This window comes from Portunus trituberculatus, chromosome 47, assembly GCF_017591435.1.
Source record: "Portunus trituberculatus isolate SZX2019 chromosome 47, ASM1759143v1, whole genome shotgun sequence".
NCBI classification, from domain to species: Eukaryota; Metazoa; Arthropoda; class Malacostraca; order Decapoda; family Portunidae; genus Portunus; species Portunus trituberculatus.
The window spans coordinates 27533250-27553249 of NC_059301.1; the positions used below are offsets into that span (position 1 = coordinate 27533250).

Sequence of the window (20000 nt, forward strand, 5' to 3'; positions counted from 1 at the left end):
GTCACTGCCATCGTCGCAGTGTGGAGCATCTCTCTCTCGCGGTGGCGTGATGGCATGACACAAGAAAAATACAAATAAGAATTGCTATCAGGATTTAATGTCATGCAGTGTGAAGGTGTCAAGTCCACGCGCTCCACTTGAGAAGACTGACGTGAAGGATGACGCCAGGTGTGTCGCTCTACTACCTGCCTTCATGCTGCCTCTCGCCACCATTCCTCTTATGGGTACGTGCAACTGACAGCTTGATGGCCACACGCGGCGATGATGGAATACACATGTCGCTCATTTTGTTGTAGGAAATTAGAGAAGCAATTTATAACTCTTTTTCTGACATGTCTGTAAAGATGCTGGCAAACACCATCTGTCTAGTGTTATCAATACTTAATGCACTTGTAACAGATGATTGGTACTTGCTGGCATTTACGCTAACTTGTTCCTTTGCTTACCACACAGTACATGGAGGTTTGATGGGCACGTGATGTGATTGTACTCAAAGTAACGAAACTCGTGTGAAATAAGAAACCTTTCAGTGATGAAAAAACAATTACATGACAGAGCGATACTCAACTCTTTTTAAAGACAACTGAATCTTTGCAAAAATCCAACTCCGAATTTTTCTTTCTTGGACATGATCTTTTTCTGACGTGGCGAGCGTTTCATGGTCACACAGAGGCTTAGGAGCTGGGCATAACAGTCGGCACGATTCCTATCATATCGCAGCGTTGTCAGATTGTCAGTGCTCAGTCATTAGGGAGCTTTAAAAGATTAGAGAAAATTATGGATGAAGACGATAATGAAAATATAAAGGTTGTCACGCACGTACAGCCCTGATGGTTTCATGCAGCTTCTCGTTTTTTTGTATGTGTTCTTTTACTCGTAAATCCATGGGTTACTGTTATTTTTCGATTTATTGCTATTTATCTATTTCTTCTCTTTTTCTGTATCAACAGAAGAAAAAGTTCAGAACGGAGCTCTCTGAAAGTTCCATCATTGTATTGTGCTGTAGTTTTCAGCGCCGGATACTAATAGCTGATCGGTGAAATGACTTTGTCGCTTCCCTAATTTTCTTGCGTACTTATCTTCCTGTCAATCCAGCTGCTGTTTTTTTTTTTCATATCACCAGTACAAGTGGATAAGAATAGATTTCCTTAGCTTAAGAACGTTATATTACCACAGTACACCATTTTTTCAGCTTTGTACTTTTATTACTAACTTCAATGCCACGTATGGGAAAACACAACGTCATTACCTTCCATGACAGAACATTTTACATCAACAGTTGCAAAATATACGAGACACATTAATCACTCAGCAGAACAGGATGCAGTAATTACGATGTGTTGAGCAGGTGAGTGACTGACTGTCAGGTGCATTATTTGAACTAAAAAGTGGTGACCCGAGCACAATGCTGATAGAAATAAAAAGAAAATAGATAGATAAATGATAAAACAATCAATGGATAAACAGAGCTTTCATCACAAATCCGTCCCCAGATCACGTGCAGAGTCAAGCGTCCAGGAAAAAAAAGCAGGAAGTAGTAGAACGTGTAACAATACATGAAGTAAAGTAAAAAGTAAATGGTGGAAAGAAGATGAAGAAAAAAATTAATGGGGATAGTACAAGAAAAGGAAACAGGAGATGAAGTAGAATAAAAGTAAACAGTGGAAAAAAGCTGAAGCAAGAAATATACTGGAGATTGAGTAAAAAGGAGATGAAGCATGGAAAATAGTAAACAGTGGAAAGGAGTGTAAGAAACGAATGAACTGGAGATATAAAAAAAAGTAGAAAGAAGATAAAATAAAGAAAAAAGAGACGGTGGAAAAGAAATGAAGGAAAGAAAAAAAAAGAAATGGAAAGTAAATGAAGTAAAGAAAACTACAAAGTCGAAAGAAGATTAAGTAAAAAAAAAATGGAAGAGACATAGAATACAAAGTTAAATCACTCAACAGATGGAAGTGATGAAGCGTCGCAGCATCAGCAAGAAACAAAGAAACACATATACTCACGCGGCAGGTACTGGGCCTGTGTGGCGGTCAAGTATCTGAAAGTGTGATTGCTGCTCCTCATGGCGGCGACAGGGACCAAAGTTACGTTGAGTAGCGCTGAGGGAGTCTTGTCTTTATAACAGCACTCCCTGGCGTGATTTTATTATTTGTTTTGCTTTTATTTCTATATTATCTACCAGTTATTGTGGTTTTTATTATTCTATTTTTTTTCGTATCGTTTCCTTTTCTCGGTGACAGTTCACGAGGTTGGTTCCTTTTCCTTAAGTGGAGGAAGACATTCTCTCCACTCACCCCAGCTCTCTTTATCGTAATGTTTGTTCACACTGTTGGGTAACTTTGTACGGTTACGTTTTCCTTTCTCTTCTTTTTTTTTTTTTCGATTATTCGTTTTGTTCGATTATTCTGTCGATTCCACGGTTTTTTTTTTTCTCTCTTTTCAAGAAGAATTGAGTCTTTTTAAAATAATCTGAAATTAATAATGTAGCCATGCTATGCATTACACACACACACACACACACACACACACACACACAGAGAGAGAGAGAGAGAGAGAGAGAGAGAGAGAGAATGTGTGTGTGTGTGTGTGTGTGTGTGTGTGTGTGTGTGTGTGTGTGTGTGTGTGTGCGTGCGTCGCCGAGCCGTGAGAGCGAGGGACCAGCCAGGCTCTAGAGGACTTTATACTTGTCTGAAGAGTGTGTCGCTCCATATTGGGAGGCACGCGAGGGAGCTCCGAGCGTCACTTCATGCATAGTGTTACGGGTTGGGTCACCACCAACACATCCACCCATCCACACACACACACACACACACACACACACACACACACACACACACACACATACACACACACACTAGGAAATAAAGACAGAAACTGAAATAAAATAGACAGACATCCAGAATATTAGCACGAAAAACGATAATAATGACAACTTGAGCGTGTTACACTAGTAAAATTCCTGCATTATTTTTTGTGGGTGTTTCGCTCTCGTCTCTTCTTCAGGAATAAATGTTTTGGTGTTTTCCTGGCCAGGAGCACAGGTAACGAGGTGTGGTGATGATCCTCAGGCTTAATTGCGTATTTTCTTTCCTTCTCTCACAGGCTGGAGCGATGCAAGGGTCGAGGCGAGAGACGAGAGAAAGATGCAGCGAGGGTGAGAGGAGAGGCCCGCGGGAACTTGCTGCATTGTAAGGTATGTGGGTTTGGTAGTGAGAAGAACTAGAATACCTGACAAGAAGACAATATTCTCTCTCTCTCTCTCTCTCTCTCTCTCTCTCTCTCTCTCTCTCTCTCTCTCTTTCTCTCTCTCTCTGAAGGCTTTTTATGTTCCTTTTACAGTACAGCAAATGTTTTATCACCAAACACCGGTGAAGAAAGATTGGTTGTCATACGCTGAACGAGATAAACCTGCCAGCAGATTGCCCTTCCTGTAGCACGCCGATGACAGTAAGAGTTGAGTTGGGATTTCTGCAACTTTTTTTTTACCAGGAATTTTTCTTAGCCTACAGAAACAGAGATTAGGACATGGAGATCGCGTTTTCTTCTTTTCATTTTTTTTTTTTTTTTTTTTTGTGTGTGTTTGTTTGGGGCACCTTCCGTGTACCAAATAATCAAGTAGTTGCGTGCATATTTCAAACAGACTGTGTGATTTTATTGATGGCTTGAATGAACGTACAAAACACTTAAACACATACGCATGTCAAAATGATTGACTTAATTGACAGAATTATTGATTGACTGACTGATTATATGATTGATTGACTGAATATCCAAGCATCAGCACCGCAATATATAAAATCATAAAGCAAATTATTTAATTACACGATTGGTAGGAGGAAGAGTTTAACAGGCTTTTCTCTTCCTTATATATGAACCCTTAATCAACCTCCTGCATTCGTTAGAGAAACAGATAAATAAACATCATCCAAAAAACAGGAAAGGTTGACGATGATGAAGACTGACAAGAGAAAGGAAAAAAAACTAAGTTGGCGGAATGTCAGGAAAGAGTCAATTACTTCAGTATCAGCAATAATAACTCTGCCAGGGTTATAAATTTCCCGAAGATCATGACCGGAGGGACCGTGGAAAGCACCATCAGGAATAATTTGGTAGTAATGCCAGCCGCACGATGGTCATGAGAGGAAGAAAAAGAAAAGCCCACAACGGCCCAAGATTTTTTTCTGAATGTGTGTGTGTGTGTGTGTGTGTGTGTGTGTGTGTGTGTGTGTGTAATTCGCCTCGGTCGCCTGCTGGTCACCCAGCCAGTCTTCCCCATTACGGAGCGATCTCAGAGCTCATAGACCGATCTTCGGGTAGGACTGAGACCACAACACACTCCACACACCGGGAAAGCGAGGCCACAACCCCTCGAGTTACATCCCGTACCTATTTACTGCTAGGTGAACAAGGGCCACACATTAAGAGGCTTGCCCATTTGCCTCGCCGCGCCGGGACTCGAACCCGGCCCTCTCGATTGTGGGTCGAGCGTGCTAACCACTACACTACGTGTGTGTGTGTGTGTGTGTGTGTGTGTGTGTGTGTGTTTTCCTATTATGTATTCAGAAGAAGCTCGACCTTGCAGAAGCTTAATTTTACGTAGAGATGGAAAACAGAAAGATGATGAAAATAATACTTAAAAAAATGGAACCTGCAATACTCACTTCTACTTTGTTAAACGTTTCTTTCTCCATGATTTTTTTTTTTTCTCATTCTTAAGTTCGCGTACCTGCTAAATGTCTTTTTACAGAATCTGACAATGAATAGATAGTCTACTGGCAGGTCTGAAGACTTTCTAAGATGAAAGGGGCAATCCAATTACAGTAGACGTAAATGCAGTAAGTTACTCGACTTCCAACCTCAACTATACCAGAAGTCCCACGATCATTTTTGGGAAGCAAGCAGTGAGTACATGTGTTTTGATTCGAGATAGAAAATATTATCCACGAGATTAAGAAGATTATATATTGGAGTGTTCTTTGGTATTACTGAGGCACGAAGGATTGAATAATCGTAAATGGGACAAGTCGAGATTCGGAGAGCGAAGCAGATCGAGCGATGCGTACTGATATGGAATACTCCAACAGAGTTGGTGTGCTTTTTTTTTCTTTGTGTGTGTGTGTGTGTGTGTGTGTGTGTGTGTGTGTGTGTGTGTGTGTGTGAAGCAGCACCGAGACACTTTTTTAATCCTCAATCAGTATTCTATACACATAATCGAATAAAGATAAATAAATGATATGTGAATAGATAAATAGATGTGTGCTGGAGTTGAATTTTCTATCAGGTTTAAGAGAGGAGGAAAAGGAAAAGGAAAACAGCATCTGAAGGAGTAGCAGCTACAAGATTCACATGGAGGACCAAGTAAGAGACGGGTGAGAGAATGGGAGACGAGAGAAAAAAAGTCACGCTATTTGTTATATTCGCGACATGAACAAAGACAAGGAGACACACATCGTTACCTTGACACTGGTGGTCCTTATCTTGCTGTGAAAGACATAGTTTGTAGTATTAGCATAACGGGACAGAAGAAAAGAACCGAAGTTTCACACACATACATTCTCTCTCTCTCTCTCTCTCTCTCTCTCTCTCTCTCTCTCTCTCTCTCTCTCTATATATATATATATATATATATATATATATATATATATATATATATATATATATATATATATATATATATATATATATATATATATATATATACAAAACAGTAATTCATTCACTCACGTGTCTTAAAATGATTTCATATGACAAATACAATTGTTCACTAGGTTAAATCTGCATTCGTATACATATTGAAAAAAAATCCCATATTCCGAAACCGCTCGCTCTCTCACCACAATTAATTTAAAAAGGTCACAGAGGTGATTGGGAGAGTTTTCAAGTGAGTTTCTCCTGTTAATAATATATAAATTTTGTTGATTTATCACTATAAATGAAAATGTATAATTAAAAGCTTTTGTAACTTAAACTAGAGCCTTTTCAAATGTAGTGGAGGTGCGGTGCTGGAATGTTTCGGAATATTATCAACGAAAGTACGACAGAGCGCGAGAAGAGGAGACACTGCGTGGCAGAGTTCGACCGGGAGCTTGACTCACTGAGGACGGAGCGCCTGTCCTCACCGCACCGAACCAAACTCAACACTGACCCCGCCGCTGGCCGGCTGCTCCTCCACCCCTGCCATTCCTAGAAACTGACGTTGGGCGATGTCTGGTCATTAGCTGCAGATAGAGTGTCAAGCATCGCTTCACATAGCACTGCATGTTAGCAGATTATCCAGTATCTCCAGTCGCTTTCAAGTTGGGTAATGCATTATTTCACTCTTCTTAAAATTGAATTTGATCTCGTGTTCTGAAACGTTTGTTAGACTCTCATAAGGAATATCTACAAAAGTCACAGAGATTATCAATCAGGTTCTTATAGATTTTTATTACTGAGGATGCAGAGTATGTGATCAAGTAACTATAGATCTATGACACATCCTTGAAAATCCAACTAATATCTCCTAGAGCCCGTCAGTAGTGATGGAGATAAGACGCCGAAAAGTTTGAGAATACAATCTGTAGGTGACGCACCGTTCTTCTGGCTGGTTCTCAGATACGACGGAGAGATGTAACCAGTGTAGCATGAGAAGGTAAATATGATGATCAAAATGCCATTATAGAAATTTGTTTATTTGGTATACATATCATTACCCCCTAAAAAAGTGAAAATTCCCCTATGTAAATTGTCATATTCTGTTAAACAAATACTCCGAAAAAAATAAAAGAAGAAAAGAAAAATATTCAATATTATTTAGATAAATTCAAGGTTGATAAATATATATATATATATATATATATATATATATATATATATATATATATATATATATATATATATATATATATATATATATATATATATATATATATATATATATATATATATATATATATATATATATATATATATATATATATATATATATATATATATATATATATATATATATATATATATATATATATATATATATATATATATATATATATATATATATATATATATATAAGTAACAAAGGAAAAACTATGTGCATGTTAAAATGAAAAAGAAAAAAAATAAACTTCCAGAAACAATTCACCGGCTTAAGACGGACCACAGGAAGGACAGAACAGGTAATGGTGAGCGGACGGTCATATATAATGCCGTGTAAAGTATTAGACACATCCAATAATAAGTGTTCGTGATCATTTAATATCCTAACTACGTACAACTCACAAAGAACGACGCTCTGTCACCCTCTGAGGCTCTGAAAGCTTCAGTTGCCTATTAAAGTCTCTGATCTTACAATTTTCATTCATGTCGCTGATTCAGTCACTTGTAGCGTGAAGATTAAGATAAAACTTTTTCTTGGTTTCGTCAACAACAGATATTTCAGGTCCATTAATAATTTTCATGTATTCACGCATCTTTTCGGCTAACTTAGCCACGTGAAGAAAATCAGCGTATTGGCTTAACATCTTCGTCATTGCCTCGGTGAAGTAGGTACCTTTCCATGGATTTCGTAAAGCGTATTTTCCCTCGATGGTCGCGTAAATAGTAATGTGGTCTTCAAGTGGAGGATTTTCCCTGCTTCCTTGCGTCTTGAGGTCATCCTGAGAGTTTGTGTCTACTGCAAGAATATTAAAGAACAGGTAAGAAAAACACAACCATAAAAAGACAGTAGCTTCTCGGTTTAATCACATTGGCAAGGTATTATTTCAGTCATTCTTGGTTATGAAGGAAACGCTTGATTTTGGGAGTGTTTGTGTGGGGACAAGGACCCTACGACACACACACACACACACACACACACACGCGCGCGCGCGCGCCCGGTAGCTCAGTGGTTAGAGCGCGGGCTTCACAAGCCAGAGGACCGGGGTTCGATTCCCCGGCCGGGTGGAGATATTTGGTTGTGTCTCCTTTCACATGTAGCCCCTGTTCACCTAGCAGTGAGTAGGTACAGTATGTAAATCGAGGAGTTGTGACCTTGTTGTCCTGGTGTGTGGTGTGTGCCTGGTCTCAGGCCTATCCGAAGATCGGAAATAATGAGCTCTGAGCTCGTTCCGTAGGGTAACGTCTAGCGGTCTCGTCAGAGACTGCAGCAGATCAAACAGTAAAACACACACACACACACACACACACACACACACACACACACACACACACACACACACACACACACACACACGGTACTATGTAATCACCTCGACAATAATTGAAGAGGAAAAGCTTCGGTTTTCCCTTAAGGTGCGGACACTTGTCATCCGTGAAATAACTGTGGATCTGGAGGCAAAATGAAGCATTAGTGATTAACAAACCAGAAGAGTGATTAGTGCAATACTAACTCTTGAATCCTGGAAATTTAAGTTTGTTGTCATATAAAATGTTTATCCTATACCGTAATGCCTTAAAACTTTAACTGTTCGGCAGTATTTTTACATTCTCTCTCTCTCTCTCTCTCTCTCTCTCTCTCTCTCTCTCTCTCTCTCTCTCTCTCTCTCTCTCTCTCTCTCTCTCTCTTCAGCCCGACCCGTGAAATCTTTTAAAATTGATGATACAGTAGTAGTATAGATATGTAAGTAAAAATCCTATATTTGTACAGTACTCAGAAGGTTATGCAAAGACCGACTTTTAACAATAAATTGGTTACTCACCTCATCCACAGTCATAAGTCTGTTGTCTGATGTCATGAAGGTGTCGTGTCTGATCCCGTGGCTCAACACACACACCACAATACAGTCCACCTTCGCCATCTCTTCACTACGCCGGAATGAATTCAGGATATCTATGGTTTCTTGGTACTTCTTGTTGTGGTAAGAGTTCACTTGATAGCCCATCTGTGCTTCAGAAGATACATCCTTACGGTCTGATATATATATATATATATATATATATATATATATATATATATATATATATATATATATATATATATATATATATATATATATATATATATATATATATATATATATATATATATATATACCCATCGCGTGCCTTCTCAATAAGTTTACTATTGCCTTCTTACCTTGGCAAAAAGTTTTTCAACTTTTTTGGAATCCCATACGGCGCCTTTTCGATAATCTTCTTTTTTTTCAAAATTTTCATAATTAAAAACTAGAACTTTTCCTCGTGGTGGTGAAGTGACCTTGTACACATTCTCACTGACCCTCTCCGACTGCAATAAGATGTTATGAATTAGCCAACACTCTACACTCATTAACTATAAAAAAAAAAAAAAATAGACGTTCTATTCCTCACCTTTATCATTTTCCCGTCAGGTGTGTCCGGCAACGTTTCATGCTGATGGCCACGCTCCTCAGCTAGCTGGTCGGCAGTGCGATCCTTCCAGTCAACTATCGTAGCGTCGCACTTTGTATGCATTTCCAAAACTTTTCTTAGGTATTGATCATTGAAATGAACTGCAAAATGGAGAGGTGTGAACTTCTTGGATTTTGTCTGCGCATTAATATCTGCCCCTTTCTCAAGCAGTTCATTCACCACACCGTGACTGCCGCCTTTCATGGCCAGGTGCAAGGCAATTTCGTTGTCAATACCCTTCTGGTTCACCTTGGCGCCATTCAGCAGGAGTTCCTTGACAGCGTCAGTGTTTCCATTAAGAGCAGCCACCATGAGAGGAGTGATACCCAAGGAGTTGATTTCGTCCACATTGGCCTGATGATCCAGGAGGATTTTGATGAGAGGCACTGAGCCCTTCATGGCTGCGACGTGGAAGCACAGATTGGCGTTGGCGCCACCCATCAAAGCTTTCTTCGCAGCCTCGTTGTCCAACTCCATGACGGCTGACAACAGTTCCTGCAGGGATGAGTATCGTTACACTTATGAGCTGTTTCCATCCACTTCTTGCCTTGATAAAACAACAGATATAAAATGGTGAAGAGTATAATCTCCTCTTATGAAGTTATTTACTTTTGATTTTTTTTTTTTTTTATAAACCTTAAAGGTTTGTATTATTTCCGTGACACGTACACTTGATCTCAATAGAATCAGGAACACTATGAAAAGAATAGAAACTGTCATCGAATTTACAGAACAAAGCTACTTTTCATGAAAAGGACTTACCTTATCTGCCACACTCTTCGTCATTGCGAACAAACGAAGGTGTTCAGCTACATGATGGTTACTTTTTTCTGTGGCCACTATGGCTGCGGTGCGTTCAGCACTGTCTAGAATCGTTGCATCACACAGAGGGTCTTCAAGTAGCAAACTTACCAAGTTTCCAGCATTAAACCAAGCTGCTAAATGCAGCGGCGTGAACTTCCTGTCACTGGTCTGTGCATTGATATCTGCATCTGCGTCCAGCAGCGTGCCAACCACCGTCCGACTTTTACTGTTCATGGCCAGGTGCAAGGCTGTCTCCCCATTGCTCGGACGCTTCATGTTTGGGTCAGCACCCATGGACAGCAGTACCCTTGCAGCGTCCGTCTTGCCGTTGAGAGCGGCCACCATAAGAGGAGTATAACCAGACTCATCTTTTTGGTCCACTGTGGCCTTGTGGTCTAGAAGAATTCTGATGAGCCATGGCAAATCCAAGAGAGCAGCAACGTGAAGGGGACATGAACCCGTGGGGCTCGTCAAGTTGACGTTAGCGCCATACTCTAATGCCGTCCTTAGGTGTTTCTCGCTATTCTCTATCAACGACCACAAGAGTAACTGAAACACGAGATATCGAAAAAAAAAAACGTCCAATAGTATGCAAACAAATAAACTCTTCTCCATACTTTTACAATATATATATATATATATATATATATATATATATATATATATATATATATATATATATATATATATATATATATATATATATATATATATATATATATATATATATATATATATATATATATATATATATATATATATATATATATATATATATATATATATATATATATATATATATATATATATATATATATATATATATATATATATATATATATATATATATATATATATATATATATATATATATATATATATATATATATATAGATAGATAGATAGATAGATAGATAGATAGATAGATAGATAGATAGATAGATAGATAGATAGATAGATAAATAGATAGACAGATAGATAGATAGATAGATAGATAGATAGATATAGATATAAATATATAGATAGATAGGTATAGATATAAATATATAGATATATAGATATATAGATATAAATAGATAGATAAATAGATAGATATAGATATATAGATATATAGATATATAGATATAGATAGATAGATAGATAGATAGATATAGATATCTAGACATATAGATATATAGATATAAATAGATAGATAGATAGATAGATAGATATAGATATATATATAGACAGATAGATAGATATTGCAAGGTGAGAAAAATTTCGTTCATATTCCTATTAGTAAAAATATTAGCTATACACTGACAGTGTTGTGTAGGGATTCTTCTTATCTATTTATGCGAATTTGAAATGACCTCCTCGTCACAATCAACCAAGCTAGATCTTCCTTTCCTCCTCGTTGCTTTTGAAGGTACAACTTATTTGCAGTCTTCCACTTAATATTATCAGACACGTTCAGTGCTGGCAATGGAGAGAGGAAACAGAGCTGAATGCTTGCGAAATAACAAAGGTTTCAAAAGAGTTAGAGGGCAGTGAAAGTCTTGTTTTTTTCGTTGTTGTTTTTTAAGTGAGCACCAGCAAATGCAACAAAAATTACAATAAAAGAGCACCCACTGAGATGCCGGGCCCATACATTTCAAACTATCTACGTATTAAAGTTCAAACTATCTGTTATCCGCAGATAGTGATAGTGCTGCAGCAGCAGGGAAACGCTTGAGTCTCGATAAAAGCAGGGCAGTGGAAATGCTCACCTCATCTCCTAAACCCATCTTAGGTCAGCTGGATATTTGGTGTCGACAGCGACTTGTTTTCTGAATGGTCCTAATGAAACGACTATCGGCATCTACACTTGAATGCTCGGTGTATATCGCAAGCCTGATAAGATAACTGATTAGATATCTGATTGAGCTTGCCTGTATAAGAGGCAAATGTTCTTCGTTTATGAGTCAACTTGTCTTATTGTAGGTGAATCTTGAAAAAAGAAATTTCTTAATGTATATTACTATTACTTCTTTTCCCCTAGATCAGGGGTTCTCATCCTGCAGTTAGCAAACCCCTAGGGGTTCACATGAAAATATCCAGGGGTACTTGGATGGTTGATGTAATGATATCCTTTACAGTAACATTGCATATTGAGTTAGTGTCAGTCACTAAATTAATATTCCAGGGGTACTTAGATGGCTGATCTGATAATATTCTTTCCAGTACCATTGCGTTTGAGTTACTGTCAGTCACTAAATTAACATTCTGTTCGACGTCAGATTACTACGGGTTTGGGTAGATGGTCTTATAACTCAGTGGGTTCTTAACAAGGAAAAGGTTGAGAACCCCTGCCCCAGATTGAATGTGAAGAAATGAGCATTGCTGTGACTGGCAGTGATGCGAATCGAAAATGTTTGGATGCAGTACTCTGTGAAGCGAGCAGGGAAAACTCTCTCTCTCTCTCTCTCTCTCTCTCTCTCTCTCTCTCTCTCTCTCTCTCTCTCTCTCTCAGAGCATCCCCATCTGGTTTTTCATAGACAATGAAGTACACCTCTTAGCTGGAGTTTCACTGCCTACTCCAACAATGCTATACATCAGAACAGTCCTGTCTCTTCTTAAGGATACTGTTTCGTGTCTTCCAGTGGATCTGAGTGGCAAATTCTCATCTTACACGGCTGTCTTAATTCTTCCTAAATCATGAAATTATTGTGAGGTTTATTTTTTGGCCACGTAGGTTTACCTTTATGTATTGAACCCTGTCCTAAATGAAGTGTTTCGCTCTGTAATTCGTGTCACTCTCGGTTCCTGGTTTACGCTGGCTTCCTCCCACTGGATTTACAAAGCCAGTTGGAGTTATTACAGTGTTGGTATAGACTTTAACACCATTTCATTTCCTCGATTCCCATTCGGTAGTATATGTTTTTTTCGCCTAAGCTTCCCTAAACATTTTTGGTTTTAAGATTACTTCTACCATGGCAGCGTTATCTGTAGCCTACCTAACATCATAGTTTGTCATCATCGGCTGCCTGGGATTATTAATAACTGTTAGCTCCCCACGTGCTTATGTCTGCAGACTTGCTTTTACGAATAAGAACACACATTTAGGAATATAGCAAAACATTCATCTCAAGATAAATTAAATGTACCAAAATCTAGGATAATTTCAAAGACATGTGATGTAGTGTGTTTTATTGACAGATCCTCTAGCGCAATGTTTCCTGACGATTGAATAAAAACTAACCAGAACAGCAATGAGGTCTCGATTACACTCATCTATATATTAAGTGAGACGCCATCTTTGTATTCTTACTCAAGATAACGACTCTTTTTGCGTTTGTATTGAAATTACGGACCCCGGTAAATCATTAATTCACTTTTAAGGCAATTGGTAAAAAGAGGAGAACGTCTGATGAGGAATGGCTATGAAAATTCAGGCAAAAGAAGATAGAATTTCGTTCATCCGTGGTTTTGACTCGTGAAGGATCCTGATTCAGTTTTCCCTAGCAAGTCACAAGAGTTGATTCAGAGGTTGTGTCACTCGGGGGACTTGTTGGTAGAGATGGAGTAGTGGTAGTGGCATCAGTAGTAGTGGTAGTGGCCTCAGTAGTAGTGGTAGTGGCCTCAGTAGTAGTGGTAGTTGGCTCAGTAGTAGTGGTAGTTGGCTCAGTGGTAGTGGTAGTTGGCTCAGTAGTAGTGGTAGTTGGCTCAGTAGTAGTGGTAGTTGGCTCAGTAGTAGTGGTAGTTGGCTCAGTAGTAGTGGTAGTTGGCTCAGTGGTAGTAGTGGTTGCCTCAGTGGTAGTGGTAGTTGGTTCAGTGGTAGTAGTAGTTGCCTCAGTTGTGGTGGTTGTTGCCTCAGTAGTAGTGGTAGTTGGCTTAGTGGTAGTAGTGGTTGCCTCAGTAGTAGTGGTAGTTGCTTCAGTGGTGGTGGTAGTTGGCTCAGTGGTAGTAGTAGTTGCCTCAGTGGTAGTGGTTGTTGCCTCAGTAGTAGTAGTAGTAGTTGGTTCAGCGGTAGTGGTAGTAGGGTTTTCTCGGCACCAGATGTAGCAGCGGTAACCCTTGGCGTTGGTGGCAGAGTTAGTGGCAAAGGTGATGCGCGTCCAGCCTGTTGTCGTCAGGGTCCCGTCTGGAGAATTCGTGCCACAGTTTCTGCAACACAAGGTTCTCATGAGGTGCAACCTTTAAGTATTACACTGAAGAGTATAGATTCCACATTGCATACTGAAATTATATGAAAATATTTAATTAAGTGTGTATGTATGTGTGTGTGTGTGTGTGTAATTCACTGTTTGATCTGCTGCAGTCTCTGACGAGACAGCCAGACGTTACCCTACGGAACGAGTTCAGAGCTCATTATTTCCGATCTTGGGATAGGTCTGAGACCAGGCACACACCACACACCGGGACAACAAGGTCACAACTCCTCGATTTGCATCCCGTACCTACTCACTGCTAGGTGAACAGGGGCTACACGTGAAAGGAGACACATCCAAATATCTCCACCCGGCCGGGGAATCGAACCCCGGTCATCTGGCTTGTGAAGCCAGCGCTCTAACCACTGAGCTACCGGGCCGTGTGTGTGTGTGTGTGTGTGTGTGTGTGTGTGTGTGTGTGTACAATAATAATTTTCTGTACTAGATGTAAAAGGAAATTCCACATGTATACTGTACTTTATCTTCTAGTATGCAATTGTGGTTCAGTAGATGATTAGCATATCACATTAACAAATCCAAGAGTGCTATGAATATTACCTGGTTGCATCTTCGTCTCTGTACTTAACAATCAGACGATCGTTATCACAGTTAGATGAATCCTCGAGCTCGAACACAGGACAGATGAATTCCAGGTAGGTCGAGCTCTCTTCATTACATGTGATCTCGTACTGGCACCTGTATGAGCCGCCATGGAAGATAGAAGCTAATTTTAACGAAATATATCTTTGTATAACCACATCTGGTGACCTGAATGGCTTTTCCTCAATTAGTGTAGAAATTGTAAATCATTCAGAAAGAAAATGTTCAACATTATTTATGATGCGTAGGTCACCTGTCACTGTCGTCATAGTTTTGAGGATAGTTTGGAGACTGGATGACCACCCTCTCTCCAGGATTCATTGTAGCAATGCCACAAGGGAGTATATCCAAACCCTCCACACTCACCGCTGCCAGCACCACCGCCAGCACTGTTGCCTTCATCAGCATCATCCTGCAACATTCACCATGTCAATGATCAACAAATTCCTTAGTAGGAGGAGAGCAAGGTTAAATATGCATACCAAATATTATAAGACACTTTATTCTTCGTTGCTAACATTAATACCTCGAGGCATGTAGGAGTATAATGCCGTCCCTTTTCTGATATCAAAGTAATTGACATGTTTCACTAATGTGATAAACGATGTAATTCACAAATTCCATAAAACATTTTGAGGTAAACCGTTGTTAATGAGAGGTATCTGGCATATTTGCAATATATATATATGTTTTATGGAATTTGTGAATTACATCGTATATCACATTAGTGAAACATGTCAATTATATATATATATATATATATATATATATATATATATATATATATATATATATATATATATATATATATATATATATATATATATATATATATATATATATATATATATATATATATATATATATATATTTTTTTTTTTTTTTTTTTTTTTTTTAATTGAGTATTACAATTTCAAGGCTACGGATCGTGAAACTCGGCCCACGTTTCAGTCCATTTCGTCTTGATGTGGTGACACAGGGGAAGTAGTACTTACGTTGGCTGGTGTTGCTGCGACCACTGAGCGGGACCTGACTGTGGTGCACGGTGTCCTGCCTAATATATTGGCTGCCGTCCTTCCCGACGCTGGCCAATTTGTTGACTCAAGTGTTGGCGTTTTCGTTACCATGTAGTCACCTTTCTCTAATTAAGGTAAATTGAAGAATCTCATGAAATTCAGTTTTACGAAATATGAAAGTCAATATATTCGTCATTTTCTGCGGCACAAGTCTATGAAGTTGGTGGTTTCGAGTTTTGCATTGCCCTTCACGTACTGCTAGACCATTAGGCGGATGACATTTCTAAACGCCGCGAACGGTGCGGGTACCCTAGTACTGCAATTATCAAGTGTCACTTCATAGCTGTATAGGTATCGTGTTTAGGTAGAGATAAAAGCCACAGGCAAAGTTTTTTTTTTTTTTTTTTTTTTTTTTTTGCTCCTAGTGTTAGATCTTTCTTTGCGCTGTTCAATGCATCCATCTTTTTCCCTCTTTCACAATCTACTCTACAGTGTCTACACAACCCTTCAAACGTTCCCTTTTCTTTTTTGACACTTATCTGTTCTTTTTTCACACTAAACATATTTGATATATATCTTTTCTTGAAATTTCAACTAGAAATTTTATTTTAGTGTCTTACTAGAACAATTTGATAGCTTCCGGATTAACAAAATGATGATGATATATACAGTGATACTGCCACATAACTCTCTCTCTCTCTCTCTCTCTCTCTCTCTCTCTCTCTCTATATATATATATATATATATATATATATATATATATATATATATATATATATATATATATATATATATATATATATATATATATATATATATATATATATATATATATATATATATATATATATATATATATATATATATATATATATATATATATATATATATATATATATATATATATATATATATATATATATATATATATATATATATATATATATATATATATATATATATATATATATATATATATATATATATATATATATATATATATATATATATATATATATATATATATATATATATATATATATATATATATATATATATATATATATATATATATATATATATATATATATATATATATATATATATATATATATATATATATATATATATATATATATATATATATATATATATATATATATATATATACATAATTATATACAGAGAGAGAGAGAGAGAGAGAGAGAGAGAGAGAGAGAGAGAGAGAGAGAGGAGATAATAGCACTAGTTCAAGGTTTGTTTGTTTTTTTACGTAGGGAAGAGCGCCAGAAAGAGAAGATAAAAAAAAAAGGGCCCACTTGAGTGCTGGCTCTCTAAAAAGTGGAATAGCGTCAGCCAAAATTCTGGACAAATGCCTCGATACCTCCCTCTTAAAAGAAGACAAGTCGTAGGAATTCGGAAATACAGATCCAGGGAGGGAGTTCCAGAGTTTGCCAGTGAAAGGTATGAATGATTGAGAGGACTGGTTAACTCTTGCGTTAGAGAGTTGGACAGAATAGGGATGAGAGGAAGAAGAAAGCCTTGTGCAGCGAGGCCTCAGGAGGAGGGGAGGCATGCAGTTAGCAAGATCAGTAGAACAGTTAGCATGAAAATAGCGATAAAATATAGAAAGAGATGCAACATTTCGGCGGTGAGAAAGAGGCTGAAGAGAGTTAGTCAGAGGAGGGCAGTTGATGAGACGAAAAGCTTTTGATTCCACCCTGTGCTGTGAACTCTCCTTTAAAGCTAATTGTGATCTCGCTGAACGTTTCCCTTTGTCTCACAACTCAAGGGGGCAGTAACTGACTGCTCTCTAAGGACAACTCTCCTTCTTCACACAAAACTACAGGCCTTTTCACACACACCCTTCACTTAAGATTAGATATTAAAAAATGGCGACTCCAAATCCAGCCTCGGAGTCCCCTTCTGTGGAGCGGACCACAAATGTCTCCATGTCGGACTGTTCTCTCGGTGGCAACCTAAAATGTCTTGACACCTCCCTGTACTTTTCTTTATTAACTTCTGCAACTTTTGCTGTCATAGATCTAATTTTTAATCTACTAAACCTCATCTTCTTTTCCTCACCGAAACACAGCTGTCTGAGGAAACTGACAGTAGTCCATTCCCTGTTCACTCCTACTTTCTTTATCCTCATTTTCGTTCTAAAGCTGGATGTTGTGTCTATGTGCGCAACGACTTAACTTGCTCTCGTGCCCACGCTCTTGAATCTTCCGAGTTTTCCACCATCTGGCTTCGACTCAATAGTCATTCTCTAACTAAATTCATCTGTGCTGTGTATCTCTCCCTAACTCCTCTGACTATAGTAAATTCTTTGACTATTTAACTTCCAAAGTGGAGCACATTCTGTCCCTCTACCCTTTCGCAGAGATTTCCATTCTTGGAGATTTCAATGTTCACCACCAGCTTTGGCTTTCATTTCCTTCACTGACCATCCTGGTGAACTAGCCTTCAACTTTGCTATCCTCCATGACCTAGAGCAACTGGTGCAACACCCTACTCGTATTCCTGACCGTCTTGGAGACACGCCCAACATTCTTGATCTCTTCCTCACCTCTAATCCTTCTGCTTATGCTGTCACCCTTTCATCTCCGTTGGGCTCCTCCGATCACAATCTCATTTCTGTATCTTGTCCTATTTCTCCAATCCTCCTCAGGATCCCCAAAGCGAAGGTGCCTCTGGCGTTTTGCCTCTGCCAGTTGGGGGACCTGAGGAGGTATTATGCTGATTTTCCTGGAATGATTACTGTTTCCGTGTCAGAGACCCATCTCTTTGTGCTGAACGCATAACAGAGGTGATAGTGTCTGGCATGGAGGCGTACATTCCTCATTCTTTTCTCAACCTAAACCTTCTAAACCTTGGTTTAACACAGCCTGTTCTCGTGCTATACATGATAGAGAGGTTGCCCACAAAAGGTACTTGAGCCTTCCATCTCCTGAATCTCATGCACTTTATATTTCTGCCCGGAATCATGCCAAGTCTGTTCTTCAACTTGCCAAACACTCCTTCATAAATAGAAAATGTCAAAATCTTTCAAACTCAAACTCCCTCGTGACTTCTGGCATCTGGCCGAAAACATCTCTAATAACTTTACTTCTTCATCTTTCCCTCCTTTATTTCATCCTGATGGCACCACTGCCATCTCTTCTGTCTCTAAAACTGAACTCTTCTCTCAAACTTTACTAAAAACTCCACCTTGGATGATTCTGGGATTGTTCTTCCCTCTCCTTCTCCCTCTGACTATTTCATGCCTTTAATCAAAGTTCTTCGTGATGATATTTTCCATGCCCCCGCTGGCCTAAACCCTCTGAAGGCTTATGGACCTAATGCGGAAGTTTGCCTACATTCAGCCTGTTCCTAAAAAGGGTGGCCATTATAATCCCTCAAACAACCGTCCTATAGCGTTAATCTCTTGCTTGTCTAAGGTTTTCTAATCTATTCTCAATAGGAAGATTCTTAAACATCTGTCACGTCACAATCTTCTATCTGATCGCCATTATGGCTTCCGTTAAGGTCGCTTTACCAGTGATCTTCTGGCGTTCCTTACTGATTCCTAGTTATCCTCTTTTAGAGATTTCGGTGAAACTTTTACTGTCGCGTTACACATATCAAAAGCTTTTAATAGAATCTGGCACAAAGTTTCGATTTCAAAACTGCCCTCCTACGGTTTCTCTCCTTCTCTCTGCAGCTTTATCTCAAGTTTCCTTACCGACCGTTTTATTGCTGCTGTGGTAGACGGCCACTGTTCTTCTCCTAAATCTATTAATAGTGGTGTTCCTCAGGGTTCTGTCCTGTCACCACTCTCTTTCTATTATTCATTAATGACCTTCTTAACCAAACTTCTTGCCCTATCCACTCCTACGCTGATGATACCACCCTACATCTTTCCACGTCCTTTCAGAGACGACCAACCCTTCAGGAAGTCAACAGATCATGCAGGGACGCCACAGAACGCCTGACTTCTGATCTTTCTAAGATTTCTGATTGGGGCAGAGAAAACTAGTAGTTTTCAATGCCTCAAAACTCAATTCCTCCATCTATCAA

The 20000-nt window shown here is 38.6% G+C and overlaps 3 protein-coding genes across 6 annotated transcripts in view; all 3 read right to left on the reverse strand.

Moving 5' to 3' along the window:
- Positions 1-6142, reverse strand: part of LOC123520839 — a 43927-nt gene extending 37785 nt beyond the window's left edge. Inside the window, exons 1-2 of one of the 2 annotated variants that reach the window (XM_045283474.1) lie at positions 6099-6142; positions 2007-2472 (exon numbers count right to left, since the gene is read on the reverse strand). In XM_045283474.1, the coding sequence (XP_045139409.1) occupies positions 2007-2067 (61 nt within the window). In that variant the 5' untranslated portion in view covers positions 2068-2472; positions 6099-6142. The remainder of the gene's footprint in view (positions 1-2006; positions 2473-6098) is intronic. The other variant, XM_045283475.1, reaches the window with a different exon arrangement.
- A 901-nt stretch (positions 6143-7043) lies between these two features.
- LOC123520829 (putative ankyrin repeat protein RF_0381) lies at positions 7044-13816 on the reverse strand. 3 transcript variants are annotated; one of them, XM_045283463.1, is made up of 7 exons: positions 11902-13816; positions 10112-10702; positions 9290-9844; positions 9057-9206; positions 8680-8862; positions 8230-8308; positions 7044-7652 (listed from the first exon to the last, which is right to left on the reverse strand). In XM_045283463.1, the coding sequence occupies exons 1-7, from the start codon at positions 11917-11919 to the stop codon at positions 7354-7356; spliced, it is 1875 nt and encodes a 624-aa protein (XP_045139398.1). In that variant the 5' UTR covers positions 11920-13816; the 3' UTR covers positions 7044-7353. The 3 variants fall into 3 exon arrangements, with proteins under 3 accessions (XP_045139398.1, XP_045139397.1, XP_045139399.1); XM_045283462.1 differs by having other exon boundaries at positions 7044-7655; XM_045283464.1 differs by lacking the exon at positions 8230-8308 and having other exon boundaries at positions 7519-7655.
- A 14-nt stretch (positions 13817-13830) lies between these two features.
- Positions 13831-16027, reverse strand: LOC123520830 (integumentary mucin C.1-like; the record flags this gene model as incomplete). Its single annotated transcript, XM_045283465.1, has 4 exons — positions 15918-16027; positions 15176-15334; positions 14881-15018; positions 13831-14278 (listed from the first exon to the last, which is right to left on the reverse strand). Coding segments are annotated over exons 2-4 (744 nt in total), but the record flags the coding sequence as incomplete, so codon positions are not given.
- Positions 16028-20000: the final 3973 nt, after the last annotated feature.